This window comes from Hyaena hyaena, unplaced genomic scaffold, assembly GCF_003009895.1.
Source record: "Hyaena hyaena isolate Hyena2069 unplaced genomic scaffold, ASM300989v1 scaffold_588, whole genome shotgun sequence".
In the NCBI taxonomy this organism is placed as follows: Eukaryota; Metazoa; Chordata; class Mammalia; order Carnivora; family Hyaenidae; genus Hyaena; species Hyaena hyaena.
This window is the reverse complement of record NW_024081222.1, coordinates 35962-57490: the sequence shown is the minus strand read 5'-3', so window position 1 is coordinate 57490 and position 21529 is coordinate 35962. Positions and strand designations below refer to the sequence as shown.

General features: G+C 45.4%; 1 protein-coding gene across 1 annotated transcript; it reads right to left on the bottom strand.

Annotated features, from left to right (window-relative positions):
* Nucleotides 1-652: 652 nt before the first annotated feature.
* Nucleotides 653-20013, bottom strand: CDYL (chromodomain Y like). The gene is made up of 5 exons (XM_039256860.1): nt 19760-20013; nt 18348-18520; nt 10477-10687; nt 2200-2343; nt 653-1007 (listed from the first exon to the last, which is right to left on the bottom strand). The coding sequence occupies exons 1-5, from the start codon at nt 20000-20002 to the stop codon at nt 849-851; spliced, it is 930 nt and encodes a 309-aa protein (XP_039112791.1). The 5' UTR covers nt 20003-20013; the 3' UTR covers nt 653-848.
* Between the last annotated feature and the right edge of the window lie 1516 nt (nt 20014-21529).

The window sequence follows — 21529 nt, the reverse complement described above, 5'->3', positions numbered from 1 at the left end:
TAAAGTAGTATTTCTCACCCAGCAACAAGAAGCACTTATGTAGTTATTTTTCAAAAGGGTCAGAGAAACTCTTTAAAATCCACTAAGACTAACTTATAACTTAGATATTCATACTTAAGCTATTCAGTGACTCACTAATACTGCAAAACAAGCTTTCTTCTGGAGAGAGAGTGGTTTCTTCATGTTAACTGGGTAAGAACTGGATACATTAAAAAGGAAAAATCAGTTGATTTCTGCACGAATCCTAAGTGTACTTCAGTTTGGGGGTATGTTCTTCAGCGGGTTTTTCATCAGAAGTACTTATCCTACAAGGTAAGTTTTACTTTTGATTCAGGACATTCCATCTCTGAGGTGTATGTACCTTTTTGGAGACAAAGGCACATCTCAGATCTTTCATCTCTATTTGGGGCAGGAGAGAGGAGGCTGGCTAATACCCTTTAGATTCTGTGTTCTAGAAAGAAAAAATAAGGGAACAAACATTATTCCAGACTTTTCTGCCACCTGAAACCAGCAAAACACGCTTTGTTTCTTTTTTATACAGTACTAGCTAAAGATAACAAAAATTAGAGCTTCGAAGAGCAGTCTAGAGCTCACCATTATACTTTTATACTTGTGTGTATATTAAGTATAAAATAATGACGTTTGGACAAAGGAGCTTTGTAGTTATTTATTTTAAAGTTACAGTACTTAAAAACTCCTTGATAATAAATAGCTTGGATGTTTCAAGTCCTACTTCCAAGCGTGAGCTAAGAGTGAACTTGTTTTAGGCTGTGAGGATGGAGGAGGGCAACCTGGCGCCGCAGATGTCCTGCTCGAGGATTCCAGTGTCACCAGCAGGCACCTGGCCATCAGAACTCATCGATCTTCCTCTGCAGGTACTTCAGCATGGAGTCCATCCCTTGAGCCGAGCCCCAGATTTTCTTCAGCACTTCACACTCCCTCTCGTTGGCCTGCTCCAATTCCATCTTCATGTTACAGCGCACAAGGGCTTTGGACTCTTCCAGCACCTGGACCGAACAACAGGCAGCGAGTCAGCAAGGGTGTGTGTCCACAGGCACTGGCTCTGTCCCCAAATTTACGGAGGCAGTTAGCAAACTTGAGCAATCACCTATCAAAAAGGCTACCAGACATTTTTTTACAACACACACTGGGCCTGAGGTACCTCTGAAGTCTATTCACACTAGGTATCAGGCAAATGCTCAAATTCAGGAGAGCTGTGCTACCCGCGCCCGGCCCCCTCCCCACCGACAGCAGCCTGGCCTGGCCCACGCTGCTGCTGCAGGCTGGTGCGGCCCAAGCTGGACACCAGTTCTCATGATGCTCCGCAAAAACTCTACAAATATCCGCTGAGGGGGTTTTCTAACCAAAGTTTAATCTTAATAGTGAGGGCTGTTCATGTCAGGGAGAGCCTAGATGGGAGTCACATCTGCTAATATTAAATAACGTTTTGCTTTATAATTTGCTAAATGCAATTGTTATAAGATTGAATATTATCCAAGATTGAATTTTTTTCCCTATGTTAGGCTCCATGCTCAATGTGGGCCTTGAACTCACAACCCTGAGATCAAGAGTCACATACTGTACTGACTGAGCCAGCTAGGTGCCCCTATCCAGCATATTTATTAAACAAAAGCTTACATCCACTGCGAACGGTTGGGAAGGAAACATGGTATAGGAAAGGGCTTTGGAGAGGGCACGTGGGTGGCTCAGTCAGTTGAGCATCGACTTTGGCTCAAGTCATGATCTCACAGTTCAGGAGTTTGAGCCCCACATAAGGCTCTGTGCTGTCAGGGCAGAGCCCGCATTAGCTCCTCTGTATCCCTATCTCTCTGCCCCTCCCCTACTTGTTCTCTCTCAAAACAAAACATTAAAAAAAAAAAAAAAAAAAAAGGAAAGGGCTTCAGAGACAGGAAAGATCCATATGAATGGTTTCTGTAAGGTTTCATAGGACACTGTGACGTAAGTCCCTGACTGATGCTGACTGCTTCTGTTCTTAGGCATCTGCGACGGGGAGGAGGCAGGCAAGTGGGTCTGGAGCAGTGGCACCAATTATAGTTCCGCCAGCATTTCGCGTGCAGGGGGTCATGCCTGGGGCACGTGTGGGACTCAGGAGACACCATTACGTGTGTGAGCTCTCTGGAGGGAAAAGTCATGATAAAAAAAAAGAAGTACATATGTAAGAGAACGAGTTCCACGTACAACTGGATTACAGGAGGCAAGCTCCTTGATGCGAACCATGACTTCTTGGGTGAAGGTCCCAGGCCAGAACACCTGGGAGACCAGGCCTTTGCCGCACGCCTCCTGCGCCGTCAGCTTCCGTCCACTGAGCAACATTTCATTTGCCTGGAATGAAGAGGAGTTGAGACTCATGAGATGTGAGAGGGAGGCAGGCAGAGAAGACCCAACCTAAAAGTTCGTCTAAAAGAATTTACACCGAGGGGCGCCTGGGTGGCTTAGTCGGTTAAGCGTCCGACTTTCGCTTGGGTCATGATCTCGCGGTTCGTGGGTTTGAGCCCCACGTCGGGCCCTGTGCTGACTGCCAGCTCAGAGCCTGGAGCCTGTTTCAGGGTCTGTGTCTCCCTCTCTCTCTGACCCTCCCCTGCTCACGCTGTCTCTTTCTCCTAGAAATAAATAAAAAAAAAATAAAAAATAAAAAATAAAAGAATTTACACCGAGGGTGGGCATCTGAATGGGTGTGGGCCCTGGAGGGGACTCACTGCGCCCTCCGGGGTTCCATTTGCAGCCTGTGCGCAGAGAATAAACCCGACAAGGCACAATCCACTATGCAGCGGAGAAATCACATACTGACTGGTAATTCACACACATACACACAAGTAAAAGGCTTCTTTTATGACGTAATACAGAATCACGTGGGCACAACCAAGAAATCTCACTTAGAGAAGGTCTATTTGTTGGTAACTGAAGTTACTGGCATGTGTCCCTCCCACTGTTTCCTCCTTCCCAGTGGCAGCCATTCCCACACGTGAAGTCACTTAATACAGTGTCCTGGGAAATGGAGGCATAAACAAAGTTAGGTGATGTGCTGGGTCAGGGATCTACCCCAGTCACAGAATCACTACCCAGTATTTGCTACATATGTGAAAGGCCAATGGTGGCTTCTTCTCCACATACACAGTGTTCCACGTGCAGTGTGTCTCTTGGAGTAAAACTCAGAAGGCCACATTTTACCACTTGGACATTAAAGTAAGAAACTATCCAGGACCTGAATGCATCCAAAATGCTGTAGTCTGCTTAGGAGGGCCTGACTATCATTACTTCCCCTGACTTGATGGAGGGAATTAACATTTGTATTTGTTAAGAGGAAAAAAAAAGTATATTTGTATATGTGGGTGTATGTGTATATATGAAATTGATTTTAACTTTGTCCTGGATTCTGTATCACTTTCAAGGTCTCAACACCATGTGCACAGATTTTTATCCCAAATGACAGGCTCAGAGATATCAAAATAGGGAGAAAACCTGACGAAGAAAGTTCACACTATTCTGATGTGACAACTTCCTGTCTGCAGTTGATCTTGCACTGCTAACCTTCCCGAAGACTGATGGTCACGATGAAGACATGACCATAATCTACTGGGACTCAGGTAAAGCACCCTCTTGGGAGGTTACCTTCCTTTCCCAAAAGAGGTAAAATACTGTTATGAAAAGGACTTAAAGTTATTTAAGTGTTCCTCCAGGTCATCAGTACCTCTATGCCTCTTGTAAATGCATTGAGATGTTTACTGCATGTGAAATGCACAGCGTGGAGGGCACACAAATAAGAGTTGGCAAAGCTACTGTCTGGTTGACTCACTGCCCTTTCCACAAAGGCAGAGAACAGAAAACAGGGTGGAGAACAGGGTCCCCACAAGGACTACAACGGATCCAAGGCAGACCTGTTACTTGTGCGGAGTCTTAGACAAAGTCATGAATGTCTGAAGAGTTTGGGGATGTTCTAGAAAACCCCTGTACTGAGCACCTCTTCTCAGTGAAAAGAAGGTCTAAAAGAAACAATGCATTTAGAAACCCGAGTTAACCTTACTGTCAGCTGTTAAGATAGTTCTTCTGAAGACAGAGCCAAATGCACTGAGAAAGGGCGACAGGAGTGCCGATGGAATGGCTTGGTGGGAAGTGATTTGTGGTTTTCCTCGTTTGTGCTTTTACTCTCAACACACAGTGAAGATAACACCACGACTATATCACTTAAGTGAAGTGTGAAATACGTCTTCAAGACCAGGTTGAACCACAGGGTCTTAGCTCACCTAGTGGATGTGAATGTATGCCTGTCAAAAGTGGGGAAGTGCGTGGGGAAGAGCAAGCCCACTGCCCATCCTGCCACTTCTCGTAATATTACACTTTACCCCCTGGAGTGATATCCCTATTTCCTCTGTTGCTGCAGGTCTGTGCCAGCCAGCTGAGCCACCAGAACAGTCCCCTGCCACTCGGTGAGCTGTCATTGCCACCGTTTCCTCTTTTCAGAGCCAGGCTGACTCCATGGCTGCTGTCCCTGGAAAGTCTATCCCTACTTAGTCTTCTCAATTTCAGATGGCTGGAGGTGCAGGACAACAGAGGGCATTTGACTTTTCCCAAGAGCATGGATGTCACACTGACTCGAGGTTGTTAATGTTCATGTAAGCACAGCAGTCAGTTGGTTTAAATTACAGTCAATGAACACCGTAAGATTAAATACACTCAATGTGAAGGAGCATGTTCTCATTGTTCTCAGATGCTCAGTTTCCCATAGTTTTAACATGAGAGGTTTCTCACTTCTACCCAAGACAAAGATTTGCAAGGTCACTGGAAATTTCTCGGCTGCCATTTTGTTCCAAGATGGCCAATTGTTTTTTAAAAAGTTATAGTATAAGGGCACCTGGCTGGCTGAGTTGGTAGAGCACGCTGACTCTTGATCTCAGGGTTGTGAGTTTGAGTTCCATGTTGGGTGTAGAGATAACTCAAAATCTTTATAAAAAAGTTATAGTTTAACTGGAGAAAAGTGAAATAAGGACCCCTTTTCTTTCAGCCAAAAAACCTCATTAAGAGGTGTGGTGAGAAAACTCGACTGGCTGGGGTGGGAGGGGTTGGGGAGCTGTGAGCTTCAAGGAGGCGGCAGCTCTGCCCCTCACTCCCCTAGGTCAGAGTCTAAACTCCCCAGAGCAGCAGCCTCCCTGGTAAACTCGGGGTGAGGAAGTTAGCCATTCACTGGGCATTTTTCCAGCACTGCCTCCTCAGGAGTGAGAGCTGCCAGCTTTATCACCAGCTCTGTGTCCTCCTCAGTGAGGGTCTGAGGGGTGTCACTCACAGCACCCAAGCCACAGGACTGATGGGTACCTGGCACCAGGCAGGCATGTTTCCTGGGGACAGGGCGGGTTAAGCTGTGGAAGAATACAGTCCTCAGCTAATCTCAGCACAGCTTGTGACTGCAGCTTAGCCCCACAGATGTCAGTCCGTGCCTACAGGAAAGGACAGCTCTCACAGCTTGCTTTGGCTGCATGCTCTTTTCATCCGGAGAACATGATCCTTTCTGGCTTATCCTGTGTGCAGAGTTTTGCACCATACCCTGTGCAAAAAACCAAACCTGTTGTAGCCTTGCCTCAGGCTGCTGGAAGCTCGCACACACCAAAAGCTCAAGAAAGGGACTTGGCATCTAGGTGGTTACCTTCTTTCTTCCTTTCTCCTTTCCTTTCCCCTTCCCTCCCTCCTTTCTATCTTTCTTTCTTATATACAGAGGGAGCATGAGCAGTAGAGGGAGAGAGAGAAAGACTCCAAACAGGCTCCATGCCCAGTGCAGAGCCCAATGAACCGTGAGACTGTGACCTGTGGTGCAATCAAAGCTTGGACACTTAACCAACTGAACCACCCAGGTGCCCCTGGGTGGTCACTTTCAATGAGAGCCATCACAGCCTGACTCACCCCAGCAGCATTTACTACTTTCTGGAAAGAGGTTTTAGTCAAATGTTCTGCACTTTTTGAACAGATCTTAAACTCTGCCCTTGCTTCACAGGCAGGTTTCTCAGCCTGGGCACTGAAGACATTCAGGGCAGACAGCTCTGTGGGGAGGAGGCTTTCCTGTGATTTGCGGGACACTGAGCAGCACCCAGCCCTCCACCTTAGTAGCACTGCCTTAGCTGTGACAATCAAGTCTCTAGACATTGTGGCATGTTCCCCAAGGTGGGTGGGGGGGGGGATATGAGGCATACCTTCTGGGCCGAGAACCACTGTGCATGTGGCACCAGTAGATCACAAGTAAAAAGTGATGCATTCAAGACCTGTCCAGGGAGCAGAAATGCCCTGACCAAGAGCAAGCATTCATTTTGTCAGGTTCCCCTGCTCTGTGTGGCTCTGCAAGATGGTATTGCTTCCCTTAAGTCCTGCCCTCTCTCCTCTCCTGGCCATGAGGCCTGTAACTTGCTTCCTCCCTCAGAGGAGCTGCAAGAAGACACATGGAGCTGAATCCTAAGGGTCCTGGACTTAGAGCCAGAACACAGAGCGGGACACGGGTCTTACTGATTTGGGAGCTCTCCCGAGATACAAGATTCAACGCCCTGGCAAGTGCCCCAGGAAACGGTGTGACCTTGCTCCTGGGATGGCTCTCAGAAGTGTGGAGGAAGTGGTGGCCCAGGCTAAGGGCAGCTGAGATGTCGAAGCGCCATGGCTATTGGACACGGTGGGACAAGATGGCTCAAGGAGCCTGCGGCACATACCAGAGATGTGGTCACAGTGCAGGCCCCTGGGGCTCGAGAGTGCAGCTGTGCTGGTCACAGAAGAGAAGGATGCTTTTTTTTTTTTTTTAAACAAAACAATTCTAGAGTGTTTACTGAATGCTGGCTGAGGCAGACCCAGCCCTGGGACACCAAATAACCATATATCAGGAAGGTCCATCGGGAACTGAGTTCCCTCAGGCCCACTAGGTGTAAGGCTAGCCATAAGGCACACACCTGGGACCAGGCACAAACACCAGAGGGCACAGGAGAGCCAAGACCCCCATGTCACCTGCCACCAGTGCCTGCCTCAGCTCACACCTACAGCCATATGGGGGACTCCCCACGAGCAAGCATGGTTTGTGGGTGGGCTGGCCAAGTGTACGGGTGTGCAAACTGAAACGGACAGCAAGTCCACCAACACCTCACCCAGACATAGCTGGCCAAGATAATGATGAAGGAAAACACTGACAAATAGGAGATGTGCCTGTCAACCACCTGGTGTCGAAGGAGAGGTGGATCAAGGTTAGAACACACAGTGACTGAGGGGGGTAGCCAGTGGCCTGGCTGGCTGGCTGGTCAGGGGCCTGGAAGAATGGGGACAAGGGGCTCTGGCATGTGGATGAATAGGGAGAGGTGCACTGGCTGTGTCACGTCAGTGTCCAGCAGAGAACACCCATTGCAGGGAGGAAGCATACAGCTCTGTGAGACCAGTCTTGGCATGACAGACTGTGCATGGAGTGTTTGTGGGGGCAGAGGTGGAGCTCAAGGGCACGGGGTCTGATGTATCGAGGTGATTTGGTTGCTGCTGCTGAACAGCTGGCCTCCAGCAAGACACCGATGCTACTTGGTGGCATGCTGACTGCTGACACAGGAATACATGCTTACTCTGATCTGGGTCTGCTTTCCTGCCCGAGGTCCTCATGAGCCCTGCTCTCTGAGGCGCATAAAGTGCCTGGTCTACCATGGGGTGTGCCAGCCAGAACTCCCTCCTAGCAAAGAGGGTGCAGGAGCAGGCCCATGACCATGGGGTCCTCTGGCCATGTCATGTTTGTCACCTCCAGAAGCTGCCGCTGATGGGCGGCTCACACCACGGGATGGTGTGAGGTACAGGCAGAGTACCAGCTTGAAGGTGTGTCTTTGAAGATGGGCACCTTCCTCTGAGTTAGTGTCCATAGTGCCTCAAAGAGCTTGGCACGGTGCCAGGTCCCCAAGAGGAAGAATCCCTGGGCTGGGTAACAAAGGAAGCAGGTGCGTCTGCCTTTCCCCACCAATGATCTGAGAGCCACTGTGCCTCTGGCCCTCGAAACTGGACTCTGCTGGATATGGAAGGGGCACGCCTAGCCAGTGGCCACAGCAAGGGTCCCAATGAACTTTAGGGTATGACTGCTACCTGGGCACCTGGTGCCTGCTGGGAGCCCCTAGGTCCTCCCCCACCCAGCCACAGCCACAGCCACGAATGTGCAAGTGCAGCAACTTGGGCCTCACAGGGGTGGAGGACCCATGTCCCACCACCAGCGTGGCCACCGAGGCCTGTGAAAGTGGCAGCTGTGGGTGGTTTGGGACTAGAACAGGAAAGGAGATGAAAAGGATGGGGGTGGGCTCTGAGACCAGATGTGGCAGTGAGGGCCGTGTGGGTCCCACTAAGCCTCTTCTTCTTTCCTTTAAGCTTTCTGCTTGGGGAATAGGTTTAGACTTCTGGGAAGATTATATAGCTGCGTACAGAGTTCCTGAAAACCCCTCAATCAGCTCTAATATTAACATCTTATATGACCTCTTACAATGATCAAAAACAGAAAATTACCATCAACATGGTACTATGAACCGAACTACGAAGTCTCAGCAAAGTTTGCTGGTATTCCCATGAAAGTCCTTCCTCTGACCCAGAACTGTGTCCAAGATCTCACGCTGCACAGAGCAGTCAGGCCCCTCTGTCCCCTCCAGTGTGGGGCAGCGCCTTGGTGTTCTGGTGAGTTCTCTCAGCACACGGCACTTTGGGGGGACCCTGCTGGGCACCAGTGAACTGGCCACAGTCAGGCCCTGCCTGGTGCTTTCTCTGTATCGGACTCCCATCTGTCAGCACCCTGGTGGAGCGATGCCATGCCACTCTCGGTGAGCAGGTCAGTGCCACTCAGTGTCACTCAGGGTGCCTGTCAGGCTTCCCTACCGTAAAGTTACTGTTTTTCCCACCATAAACAAGGGGATACAAATATCCATTTTCTCATCATGCCTTTACCTCTAACTTTAACATCCAGGTGGGTTTTTTTTTTTATTTTTTTAAAATGTTTTTATTTATTTTTGAGAGACAGAGAGAGACAGCATAAGCAGGGGAGGATGAGAGAGAGAGGGAGACACAGAATCTGAAGCAGGTTCCAGGCTCTGAGGTGTCAGCACAGAGCCCAATGTGGGGCTCGAACCCATGAGCTGTGAGATCATGACCTGAGCCGAAGTTGGATGCCCAACCGACTGAGCCACCCAGGCACCCCATCATCCAGGTGGTTCTTGCCTGAAACAGTTTTCAATGGCTAATCCTTCTCCTCTGCAACTCCCCTGAGACAAGTGCCTCTCCCTCCACCCAAATGTGTATAAAGAGGTAGATCCCAAGGGACAAGGAGTGGACTGTGGTGGACACAGGGATGTGCTGCCAAGGTCTGTCCAAGGGAGGTCTTGTCCTAGCTGTTGGGAGTGCCGTGGGCCATCAGCTCCTTCAGGGACTCCCTCTGCTGCAGAGCCGCCCTGTCCATGCTCACAGCGTTCTTCCTGGGCAGCCCACACTCAGTGACGATGGACATAAAGGAACCAGCCATTTTGGCCCGCTGTGGGTCAACTAGGACAGGTCATACATGCCCCAGGACTCCCCATGGTGTTCCAAGCATCCCTCTGTCCAGCCCTCCAACCACTGCCATCCTGCCCACAGGTACGGACTACTATTTCTCCACCACACTAGGCTCCACCTCCATGGCTGCTGTGGAGATCCCAAACCGTGACACCACCTTGCGCCCCACTTCCAGGAATAAGAAATGCAATGCGTGTAGCTGCTTGAAGAATCAAAAGCTACAAACACAAACTCTTATTATGGATGAATTAAAAATTAAAAAAAAAAAAACACTTCACAATCATATGGGAAGACTTCTCTTATCCTAAACAGCTTTGCTCCTTTCATTTGCTTTCCCTTAAACATGCAGATTTTAGAGTGGCTCAGTCGGTTGAGCATCTGACCCTGGGTCAGGTCATGGTCTCACAGTTTGTGGGTTTGAGCCCTGTGTTGCGCTCTGTGCTGACAACTCGGAGCCTGGAGCCTGCTTCGGATTCTGTGTCTCCCTCTTTTCTCTGCCCCTCTCCCACTCATATTTTGTCTTTCTCTCCCTCTCCCTCTCTCAAAAGAAAACTTTAAAAAAAATTTTTTTAAGTGCAGATTTCAGGTTTTTGGGTTAAGAACCTTTCGACTGCACACTATTGTTTGGGTTACAAATTGGGTATTTACTAATAGTGGATATCAGTGTCAATTATGCAGAGAGAGAGATTCCTCACCAAATAAGGCCCTTCTCTAGGAAATGATGCAACACAGTGTCCATAAATGTTCTATGAACCAAAACATTAAAACCTCCTATGAGTTCATGAATTAAGAATATGAGTTAATGAACAGAATTGAACTATGAGTGTATTTGATGGAAAGTCTCCACAGAATGACACCCTGTATATATTGAGAAAAACAATAACCAAACTAGATTTCTTTAGGAAGTTTTCTAGAAAAATTTTTAAAAACAGAGGTACTCACAGATGCTCCTCCCATAATCTTGGGAAACATAACGGTGGAACAGCCATCTGGACTCTGTCCGAAGGTAGTATAGGGTGTTTGAAACCAAGCCTTTTCATTGGCCCAAACCACATCACAAAGAGGCAATATGGAGGCTCCTAGTCCAATGGCTGGGCCATTTACTGCTACAATAATAGGCTTCTTAAACTGAATGAAAGTATTCACGAAGTTTCTAAAATGAAGAATAAATGGGAAATTACTCACAACATTGTGTATTCAAGTCTACTGTTACAGAATTCAATATATCAAGATATAAACTCTGTGGAAATCAGTACAAGTTGACTGAGGCTCGTTGAAGGCCTTCTCCTAGAAGCAAGCCATAGACTTATATATAGAGTGTTGTAAAGGTTTCACAATACCCTCGACACTATGTGAGAGTGGCTGTTGTTACAGGACCTATGTGAAGATCATGGGTGAAGTTCAGCCAGAGGCTGCTCTTGGATTTGCAGCTGGCTCTAGGTCCAATCCATCTTCAACCTTTCTTCCCTTTAAGACATGAGGAGCCCAATAAACACTGTGGGCTTCAGATGACCAATCTAGAAGCTCTCCCAAAGAAAACCTGACATGGGGCACACCAAGACTATGCGGTGTTGAAAGAAGACTAGGGGGTTGGGGTTAGAACCTATGTGGTCTGAGTCTGGACTTGGTATGTGATTCCAGACAACTCACTGACTACTTGGAAATAAATATTTCCTGAGTTTACATAGAATTAGATGGAACGACTTGGTGTAGGGGCATAGAGATAAGAAACTTCCAGGCTGGTTTAAGACAGGAGACCCAAGGAAGAACATCAAGCACCACAGAGACATGCCTGCACACCTCTGTGTTCCCCTGTGGAGACTGCAATTACAGCAGGGTCTCAAAGGAGAGCAGAACTAGTGGTCGGGCAGCCTTCACAGAGGATGTGGATTTTGACAAAACTGAGCCAGTGCTACTTCTGGATCTGTTTTAGGATCAGACTGGAAAAGTAGGCAGCTCTTCAATTGAGGGTAGGCTGGTGCCGCACCATACTGGGAATGTGCATCTTCTTCCTACTGCTAGAATCTAATTTTACATTCAGAGGTCGCTGCTTGCTATGATTTCACATGCTAAAGAGAAGGGCAAATATGTACCAACATAAATGGAAGGTGATTCCTTTAGGGCTGTCAGAGTTCTAGATCAAAATTACAGAATTCTATACCTGACCCCCGTCTTCAGTACAAGAAAGAACAATTTGGTTGCTCTCCATGATTTGGTAACTTAAAAGGTAGAGCAAATCTATTCAGATTGTCTCTGAAAATGCTGACTTAGATGGTCTCCCATCTCCCCAGATATTGACACATGAGGTCATGTAGTTTTTGGAGGAGGGCAGGTGAGGGAGGTTTGGGACGTGCGTGTGAACAGGAGAGTGGATGCGGCAGAGTCTGGCGAGTCTGGCAGCTTGCACACTCAGCTCCAGGGACTGTTCTCGAAGGCACCCTGTAGCCAGTGCAGACCTCAGCCCAGCCCTAAGGCCCCTAAAGCTTGTGGGATCTTCACGTTGAGTGAGAATTGACCCATTCAAATGAATGAGCTGCTGTAAGACTTTCTAAATGAGAGCCTGAGGCATTGTTAGAAAGATCACACTGGGTTTTAATGATACAAAGAGAGCCAGACAACCTTTTAAATAGGTTGTTGGAATAATGTAGACAATTTACATGAAGCTACTTCACTTGGGCCACCTTTTGAGGATGTGGGGTCAATGACATGATGGAAATATGTCTTCTGTGCTTAGTTATTGATGACTCTCGAAAGGGTCTCCACAATGTAGAGCAGACATTTTCAAAACATGTCCCCGGGTGCCCTGGAGTGGCCTGGCTTTCATCTGCCTCATGTGAACAGGGGCCTAGTAGGAACTGTTCCAGTGCTAACATCTGGAAACCATGGATGGGATGGCAGAGTAACATGAAAGAAATGACCAATATTGCAACAAGAAAGTGACTACAGAGGAATGGTCCACGGAATCAATTTCTCGACATAGCCGCGTTCCTTCTCACGTTATATGTTTGTATAAAAGAAAAAAAATGCTTCTAAAATAGATATTGCAAAATCAAAATCTGGAGAAATTGTTTGGAACTGATCCCCCCCCCTCCCCCCCCGGCTCCCAATTATTTTTTATTTTTGCCTGGAATGACAACTTAATCTAAAACCGGTGGCTGCTTCTGGGAGGGGTATGAATTAACTGGCACACTCGAGTGAAGACCATCTTCTCCTTTCAGAGGACACAGATGACCATTCTGAGCTGTGAGCTCTGACGTGTCAGCAACGAGCAGGGTCCACAGAGAAATCTGTTTAGAACAACAACAAACTTCCTAGAAATGCTTTCCTGTTTAGTAGAAACTTCACAGAGCCACAAAGTCTTGGCCATGTGGGGCTGCACAGTAAGCCACACATCAAGCCAGAGACAGGAAGGCAGGGGCTGCCCAGGTACCAAGCTCTCAGGAGCCAGCATTCAAGGAGGGCCCCTCCGCTGCTTCTGAGGGGGGAGGAAAGCATGTATATTTTGGAACTTAATATCAAAACACATGAATCTTCAAAATGTGCTCAATGCTATATACTCAACTTAAATTTCAGCTTCTTGTGAATTATCTGTGAATTGAGCTATAAAGGTTGGGTATAGCAGGGAAGGAAAGAGATTGTATTTGTCATAAAATGAATTAAAAAAAACCTTATGATTAAACAAGAGCAAACTTCTACCCACTTTTTTGAAGAACATTTATTATTTCACAGATACCACCAAAAAAAGTCAGATAACCACCTAAGAACAATAGTCTAGGAATTGTTTGGGGAAAATGGAAAATGAAGCATTCAGGAAATCTCAAGTTTCAACAACAAGTTCATGGTCATTTTTCAAGGGAGCTCTCCCTTCACTGTGAATGTCTGGATAGGACTGAAATGGGGGGAGAGGTCAGGTTCTGGGGGAGGTTTGTTGGTCGGCTTTGTTGTCTCCCCACATTTCTGCCCCTCTCACTCTGGTGGAGGAAGATGCCTGCCTTCTGGGGCCAGGCAGCTCCTGGTCCTTCAGACACTAAGCAGCAGCTAGTAGTTCCCACAGACTCCAGAAGCCTAATGTTATTTTTTTTTTTAACAAATAGTTTATTGTTAAATTAGTTTCCATGTAACACTCAGTGCTCATCCCCACAAGTGTCCTCACCATGCCCATCCCCCCGCCCCCATCCATCAGTCCTCAGTTTTTGTCAGCATTCAAGAGTCTCTCATGGTTTGCCTCTCTCCCTTTCCCCCACCATTTCCGCCCTTCTTCTCCCCCTTGTTCCTCCGTCAAGTTCCTCCTAATCCTCCTATACGTGCAAACATATGATATTTGTCCTTCTCTGCCTGACTTATTTCGCTCAGCATAACACCCTCAAGGTCCATCCATGTTGCTACACATGGCCAGATTTCATTGTTTCTCATTGCCATGTAGTATTCCATGGTATAGATAAACCACATCTTCTTGATCCATTCATCTGTTGATGGACACTTAGGCTCTTTCCATGTTTTAGCTATTGTGGAGAGTGCTGCTATGAACATTGGGGTACATGTGCTCCTATGCCTCAGCATTTCTGTATCCCTTGGGTAAATTCCTAGCAGTGCTATTGCTGGGTCATAAGGGAGTTCTATTGTTAGTTTCCTGAGGAACCTCCACACTGTTTTCCAGAGGGGCTGTACCAGTTTACATTCCCACCAACAGTGTAGGAGGGTGCCCGTTTCTCCACATCCTCGCCAGCATCTAGAGTTCTCTGATTTGCTCATTTTAGCCACTCTGACTGGCGTGAGGTGGTATCTCAGTGTGGTTTTGATTTGTATTTCCCTGATGAGGAGGGATGCTGAGCATCGTTTCATGTGTCTGTTGGCCATCTGGATGTCCTCTTTGGAGAAGTGTCTGTTCATGTCTTCTGCCCATTTCTTCACTGGGTTGTTTGTTTTTCGGGCGTGTAGTTTGGTGAGTTCCTTATAGATTCTGGATATTAACCCTTTATCTGATATGTCATTTGCAACTATCTTTTCCCATTCCGTTGGTTGCCTATTAATTTTCTGGGTTGTTTCCTTGGCTGTGCAGAAGCTTTTAATCTTGATGAGGTCCCAACAGTTTATTTTTGCTCTTGATTCCCTTGCTTTTGGGGATGTGTCAAGTAAGAAGTTGCTGCGGTGGAGGTCAAGGAGGTTGTTTCCTGCTTTCTCCTCTAGGGTGTTGATAGTTTCCTGTCTCACGTTCAGGTCCTTTATCCATTTTGAGTTGATTTTTGTGCATGGTGTGAGAAAATGATCTAGTTTCATTCTTCTGCATGTTGCTGTCCAGTTCTCCCAACACCATCTGTTAAAAAGGCTGTCTTTTTTCCATTGGATATTCTTTCCTGCTTTGTCAAAGATCAGTTGGCTGTATACTTTTGGGTCCACTTCTGAGTTCTCAATTCTGTTCCATTGGTCTATGTGTCTGTTTTTGTGCCAATACCATACTGTCTTGAGGATGACAGCTTTGTAGTAGAGGCTGAAGTCTGGGATGGTGATACCTCCCGTTTTGGTTTTATTTTTCAGTATTACTTTGGCTATTCGGGGTCTTTTGTGGTTCCATACAAATTTTTGGATAGTTTGTTCTAGTTTTGAGAAGTATGCTGGTGCAATTTTGATTGGAATTGCATTGAATGTGTAGAGTGCTTTAGGTAGTAATGACATCTTAACTATATTTATTCTTCCTATCCATGAGCATGGAATGTTTTTCCATTTCTTTGTGTCTTCTTCAATTTCCTTCATAAGTTTTCTATAGTTTTCACCATACAGATCTCTTGTATCCTTGGTTAGGTTTATTCTGAGGTATTTTATGGTTTTTTGTGCAATTGTGAATGGGATCAGTTTCTTGATTTCTCTTTCTGTTGCTTCATTGTTGGTGTATAAAAATGCAACCGATTTCTGTACGTTGACTTTGTACCCTGCAACTTGGCTGAATTCTTGGATCAGTTCTAGTAGCAGAAGCCTAATGTTATAAACTGACTCACAATAATTGTTTTTATCACTAATGTGCTGAATATTTTTATTGCAATGGATCTGCAAACTGGTTATAACCGGCAGTCCTGAGAATGGAATTAGCTGTAGTAGATACCCGATGATCTGATGTTCAAACCTAATCTTTCCTTGTCCCATTTCTTATAGGGGAAACTTGCTATAGTGATGTACTTTGCCCCAAAGTTTTAAGGAATTCAAGACCAGACATACAGAAGTAACAAATATACAGCTTTATGTGTAAAGCCAATCTTATACATATAAAAATTAATTTAAATGCAAATGAGCAAGAGCAAAGGTTAAGTGAATCTGGTATAACTAATTATTTTTGGATCCTGCCAGAGTACATGAAGGAAAATTCACATTGACAAAAATATATTCATTTAAAGAAGAACCAAGTGGGTTTCCCTAAAGCAGGATTTGGCCTTTGTGTAGAAAAGGTTTTTGTCGGGGGAGGGGGAGGGCCTGGAGAAGAAATGGGAGTGGGCAACTGACAGAAACAAACACCTGAAGTGATCGAAAGATTCCACAAATGTGATCTCTTGATTCATCTTTCCTCTGCATTTTCTAATCCCAACAGTGCAAACCTCAGTCATGGGAGAAGTGGCCAGATTAGGGTTGAGACGCTTGAGATTTAGAAGTGGAGTTCATGGGGTGCCTGGGTGGCTCAGTTGGTTAAGCATCTGACTCTTGATCTCTGCTCAGGTCATGGTTATATGGTTCAAGAGTTTGAGCCCCGAGTTGGGCTCAATGCTCATAGTGTGGAGCCTGCTTGGAACTCTTTCTCTCCCTCTCTGTCCCTACCCCACTTATGTTTTTTTACTCTCTCTCTCAAAATAAATAAACTTAAAAAACAAAACAAAACAAAACAAAACAAAGAAGTGGAGCTCAGGGAGCATCTACAGGGAGAAATGAGCCAGAATGCAGAAGGCACTGGCTGACAAGTCTGATTTTCTTATTACAGCAGAGCTCCCCAAATCAGTATTATGTGTAAAGGCAGTGTGCGTTTACAGAGAATCTACAAAGTTACTGCCTGAGGCATAGTAGCTTGTATTTAAAAAATGAAAATTAAACCCCAGTAATTCATCCTGAAGGCTGGGATGGGTTCATCGTCAGGAAATCTACAAGTTGTCTTGGAAGCACTGACAGTCTGTCATGGAATTATGTGTATTGATCAAGCAGTTTAATTTGACACTGAGTAACATGATGGTCCTATCCAGGATACAAGTTTGAAATTATTTTGACCAGAGACAATACTTAATTAAAACAGATTGTAAAATTTCAAACTATTATTGGAAAAACAACTACCATGATAGCCTAAGAAATAGTAATGTTCAAAAAGGAGCCTCTTGTATGCATGCATGCATCTGTACACAGTGAGAAAACTGATCAATTTTGGAAATTATTAAAAATGTTATAAAAGGCCAAGTCAACATGCTGAAACCCTAATATATAGGGTTCCAGGGCTCCCCTGATGGGCCAATTAGGGCAGCACCCATCAGAGCCATCTTGGGAAGTCGGCCAGCTGCCCTGCCCCACCCCACACCCACCAAGACAGAAGAAAGCACTCCCACTGATCCCGACGTGCACCTCTAGGATGGTCTGGGGGACCAGGAAGCCCTGGGCCCCCAAGGTTGTGGCATAGGGTCTCAGCCACGAGGAGCCCAATAATCACCCAGAGAAGCTCAACTCAACCATGTATCTGCAGGTTTTAGGATCCAACCAAGTTTACTTTGCACATCTGTTCATCTAACTTCCCATCTACTTGTACATCATCAAGGCAAATGCATATGCAAAGGGTTCTTAGGGGTCATTCAGGATAGGTCACTTTAGTGAGGTGGGTAGGACAGTCCAATGGTCTTCTTGGTTGGTGACTGGGTTGGTGACTGGGTTTCATTCACTTTAAGATTAATTTCTAAATAAATAGATACATTTGATTACACTTCCCGTGGTTAGCATGAGAAGTGAGGGAAATGGAAACAGAATATGTACCTGGATATGCTTAACAGAATTAGGTGATCCTAGGGAAGCTTTTTTGTAATGTTAGGAGACAGTAGGGGAAAATTCCCAAATGGAAGAGATGGAAATATCTAAAGTCATACTGCTAAATGGAAAAAAAAAAAGTTGCAAAACAATACAGTATAATTCCATTTATTTAACAGAACTAAAAATAAATCTGTATTATCTATAATATGTATGGAATGCATATTTGACAGTGTTGACAGAAAGGCTGGGGAGACATAAATGAAGGTGGGTTCCTGGGGGAGGGGAGCATCTGAGAGAAAAGGAACTCTAACTTTTCACTCTATATGATCAAGTAGAGTGGGTAGCTGGAACTCAGGATGAACTTGAACAAGAATGTGTACTACTTGTACTAAAACAAACTTTTCATGTGATGTTATGGAACTAGCTTGTCTTAAAGGCTAGCTAACTTATTTCAAAGTCAAGCAAATGTTAAGTTATTATGTGAAAGAGAATGCATCTTTATTTAAAGGCTGAAGACAGAACATGCTCATAGTACAAATAATGGAAACTCTGGCTATATGCTATTGTATACGCTAATCATTAGAACATTCCCTGTGCACTCACTGGGTTTGAGCCAGCCTTGAAATCAGTTATTTGCTCAAGGCAAGCAGTAATTTATGCCAGGCCCACAGAAAAGACAGATGATTTAATTAATTTTGATACCAGTGTCTCTTAGTGGAGGGAGACACGCATGTTACTCACAAGGCTTGTTGGAGCCTGTTCTACCAGGGATTGGTACATGAGGAGCGAGACACTCAAACCAATCGTTAAAAAACACCACTTATGCATACCTGATAGCTTCCGCCATTTTAGTGCTTTCTCTTTTTCTGTCATCTGTTAAACGCCGTATAAAATAAATAAAGTCGAGACCGCAGCAGAAGACACTGCCCACCGCGCTGAGCAGCACCAGCTTGCTATCGTCGGCAGCAGCCGTGCTCAGGGCACTCTGGACTTCTTTCATTACCTGGAAGTCACCAGAAGTTAAAGTGGCTAAGAGTATTTCTGACACAGAATCCACTACTGGATAATCTGGACCTGGAGAAAGTACAGTATAAGGCTGATACTGTTCCCTGTATCTACCACAATTTAAAATAATTCACAACCTTCTTATTTCCTATAACCTGAGACTGGGAATGTTGGGGACAGAGAAACTTACATAACTAATTATGAACAGAGTATGATTAGAAAGACATGTAAATCGAAATTACCTTAATATTCTGATCACTGTGACTCTCAGTAAATGAGGCAAGTTACACAGGATATCCACTTGGCATTTCTACAGTTTGGACAGCAGGTGGCATATTCAACCAGTTGAAAGAAATTAGGGTTCCTTGCCCTTTTTTTTTTTTTAAACACCAGCCTACCACACTTGGGGCAGAAACTCCAGTAGTTTGGTGCTCACATATATTAAGCATAAGTCGTTTGAGATGGGCACAAAACCATTGAAAATGATCTCTATGAAACACGCGCAAATAACCAATGAAGGGACTCTGCGGTCTAAAAATATATTGGGGACCAGCCCTGAACCGGTTTGTCATGTGACCCTGGCCAGACTTATAAGCTTTGTGGAGTTTGGTTTTCTTGCCTGGAAAAAGCCTCATCTAGCTGGCTCACAAGTGGAAAACAAACAACTAAGAGGACATAAATTTCCAAAATACTGCATTTTAGATACTTTCGAGTTCGGTTTTGAACCTCTCTGCATGCAAGCAGCAGTTTCTCCCCTGGATCCTTGAAAGACAACTTTACCAGGTACTACAGACAACAGACGATGGGAACGAAGTTCCACCACAATGCTAAAGACTCACAGGAATGATGGCACTGGGGGCCCAGGGCCATTTTAATCTTGTCTGAACTAAGAGCCCTTCGAAGAGTCTGAAGACAAGCTAAAGATGAGCATGCGCACACAGAGTTTTGTATGCGAGGCTGGGGGGAGGGGGTGGCCTGGGAGGCCTGTGCCCCCTGGAGAAGGAGGCGGACACGCACAGGCACAGATGCACTCGACTTGTTGCGCCAAAGGCACAGTGTAGCCCCGGGGAAGACCACTCCACCTCACCTCTGCTTCCTACCTTCTGGAGGGGCTGCATGATGGCCCAGAAGGAGAGTTAGGAAGGGCACAAAGAGCACCGATGCCACCAAGCCCGGCCCGGGAAACAAGGGCGTGGAAAAACAAGAAGCACAAAGCAGCCCAAGGAACGTCTCTCACCTCTGGGTTTAGTGAGTTATTCTCTGATGATTTTGTTGACAACAAGATGTGGGTGAAGCCATCCTGCTTCCTGACGACAATATCTCTGTATCTGTAGGCACTTTCTGTTTGCCTCACACTGAAACGCAACCGCTTGTCAAAAGGCTGGTCTCTTCTGTCGTCAATAAATTTCCTTTTCCCGGCTGTCACTCCTGTAACAGATGTCTGTATGTTGGTTGTTCCATTGGCTGTTAGTGCGTCCATAAACGGAGATGTACCTGCCAAGAGTTTGAAATCACAGTGGTCTGTGATGTCCAGCTACTGACTCTCTCCCCCAGTGTTGTCTCTAAATTGGGCAAAAGTGCTCATTATGAACCCACGATTTAATGCACAAAGCAAGGCTGTTAAAAAAAATCTACTTTGAAAGGCATTTTTTCTCCTTCCAAGTCTGATAAGGAAATCACCCTCTTATCTTGCCTAAAAAATAAAGATGGAAAGGTACTTGCTGAAAAGAAGCTACAGAATTTGAGACTACTGAAGAATGGGATTAAAAGAGAATGGGGTCTCATGAAGAGTATGTCTTCCAGGCTTAAGGAGTTGGCACGAAAAAAGAAAGTATCTTATTATTCCAGCCAATGCCACCTGCCATTCTGTAGAAATTTCTTTTTTCTGAATGGAAGATGGAATTGTACACATACTGGAGGCAACCACCCACTTCTACTGGTCTACCAAGCATTGCTGTGGCCACCACTGCAGACCACCGCCCCCTTGTGGGGCACTTGAAACTCTCAGTTCTTTCTTCTGATGCCCTGGGAGGTGACTATCTGCCCACTGGTCCCAGTTCTACATTTTCAAATAGACTTCTAAGCAGAATTCCAAGACAATTCTCTTTCCTGCCACATAAACTGTTTTGCTATTTTTTCCTCCTGTGTCAGTTCCTCAACATTAACCTGGTTTCTGTGTCTTAAAGATATGGTCTCCTGAACCTAATATTTCTTATAACAAAGGAAAAGAGTTCCAGTTAATGCTTTCATAGAATTATCATGTTATGTCAGGGTAAGAATTCAAGTATTAAAGGTAAATAATGACCCATATGAATTTCCTGAATATTATCTCACCTGGTAAGGAATGTGTAGAGCTTTTTTTTTTGGGCGGGTGGGGCATGGAGAAAGGGGAAGAAATGTAGGAAAACTGGATCATCAAGGTTTACTAATAAAATTAGCATTGGAAGAAGTTCTCTGAGGAGAAGAACATGAATTATAGGTCAGAAATCCTTCCTCCACAATGAAAGAAAATAAGCCAGGACTATCAGAAAAGACTCATGAATGGACATTTAGAGAAGTCAAATAATCTCCCTTTGTAAAAACAACAGGGCTTTCGTTTCATTCAATTGGTTGAAATACTTTGGAGGTTTTTTTAAAAAAATAATTTTTTTGAAAATTTGGAAGAGGTTATAATACATGCACATAGTTCAAGAATCTACAGCTGTAGAGCGAAATAAGTCAGGCAGAGAAGGACAAATATCATATGTTTGCATGTATAGGAAGCTTAGGAGGAACTTGACGGAGGAACAAGGGGGAGAAGAAGGGCGGAAATGGTGGGGGAAAAGGAGAGAGGCAAACCATGAGAGACTCTTGAATGCTGACAAAAACTGAGGACTGATGGATGTGGGAGGGAGGGGGGATGGGCATGGTGGAGGGCACTTTGGGGATGAGCACTGAGTGTTATGTGGAAAATAATTTGACAATAAACTATTTGTTAAAAAAAAAAAAAGAATCTACAGCTGTAAAA

Excerpts from the sequence above, each read along its gene's own strand:
- CDYL (XM_039256860.1), bottom strand. The coding sequence starts at position 20,002 with ATGGACGCACTAACAGCCAATGGAACAACCAACATACAGACATCTGTT. Across the intron at positions 10,688-18,347 it reads AAAATGGCGGAAGCTATCAG|AAACTTCGTGAATACTTTCA; the intron begins GTATGCATAAGT and ends TCTTCATTTTAG. Across the intron at positions 1,008-2,199 it reads TTGCCTCCTGTAATCCAGTT|GTGCTGGAAGAGTCCAAAGC; the intron begins GTACGTGGAACT and ends TGTTCGGTCCAG.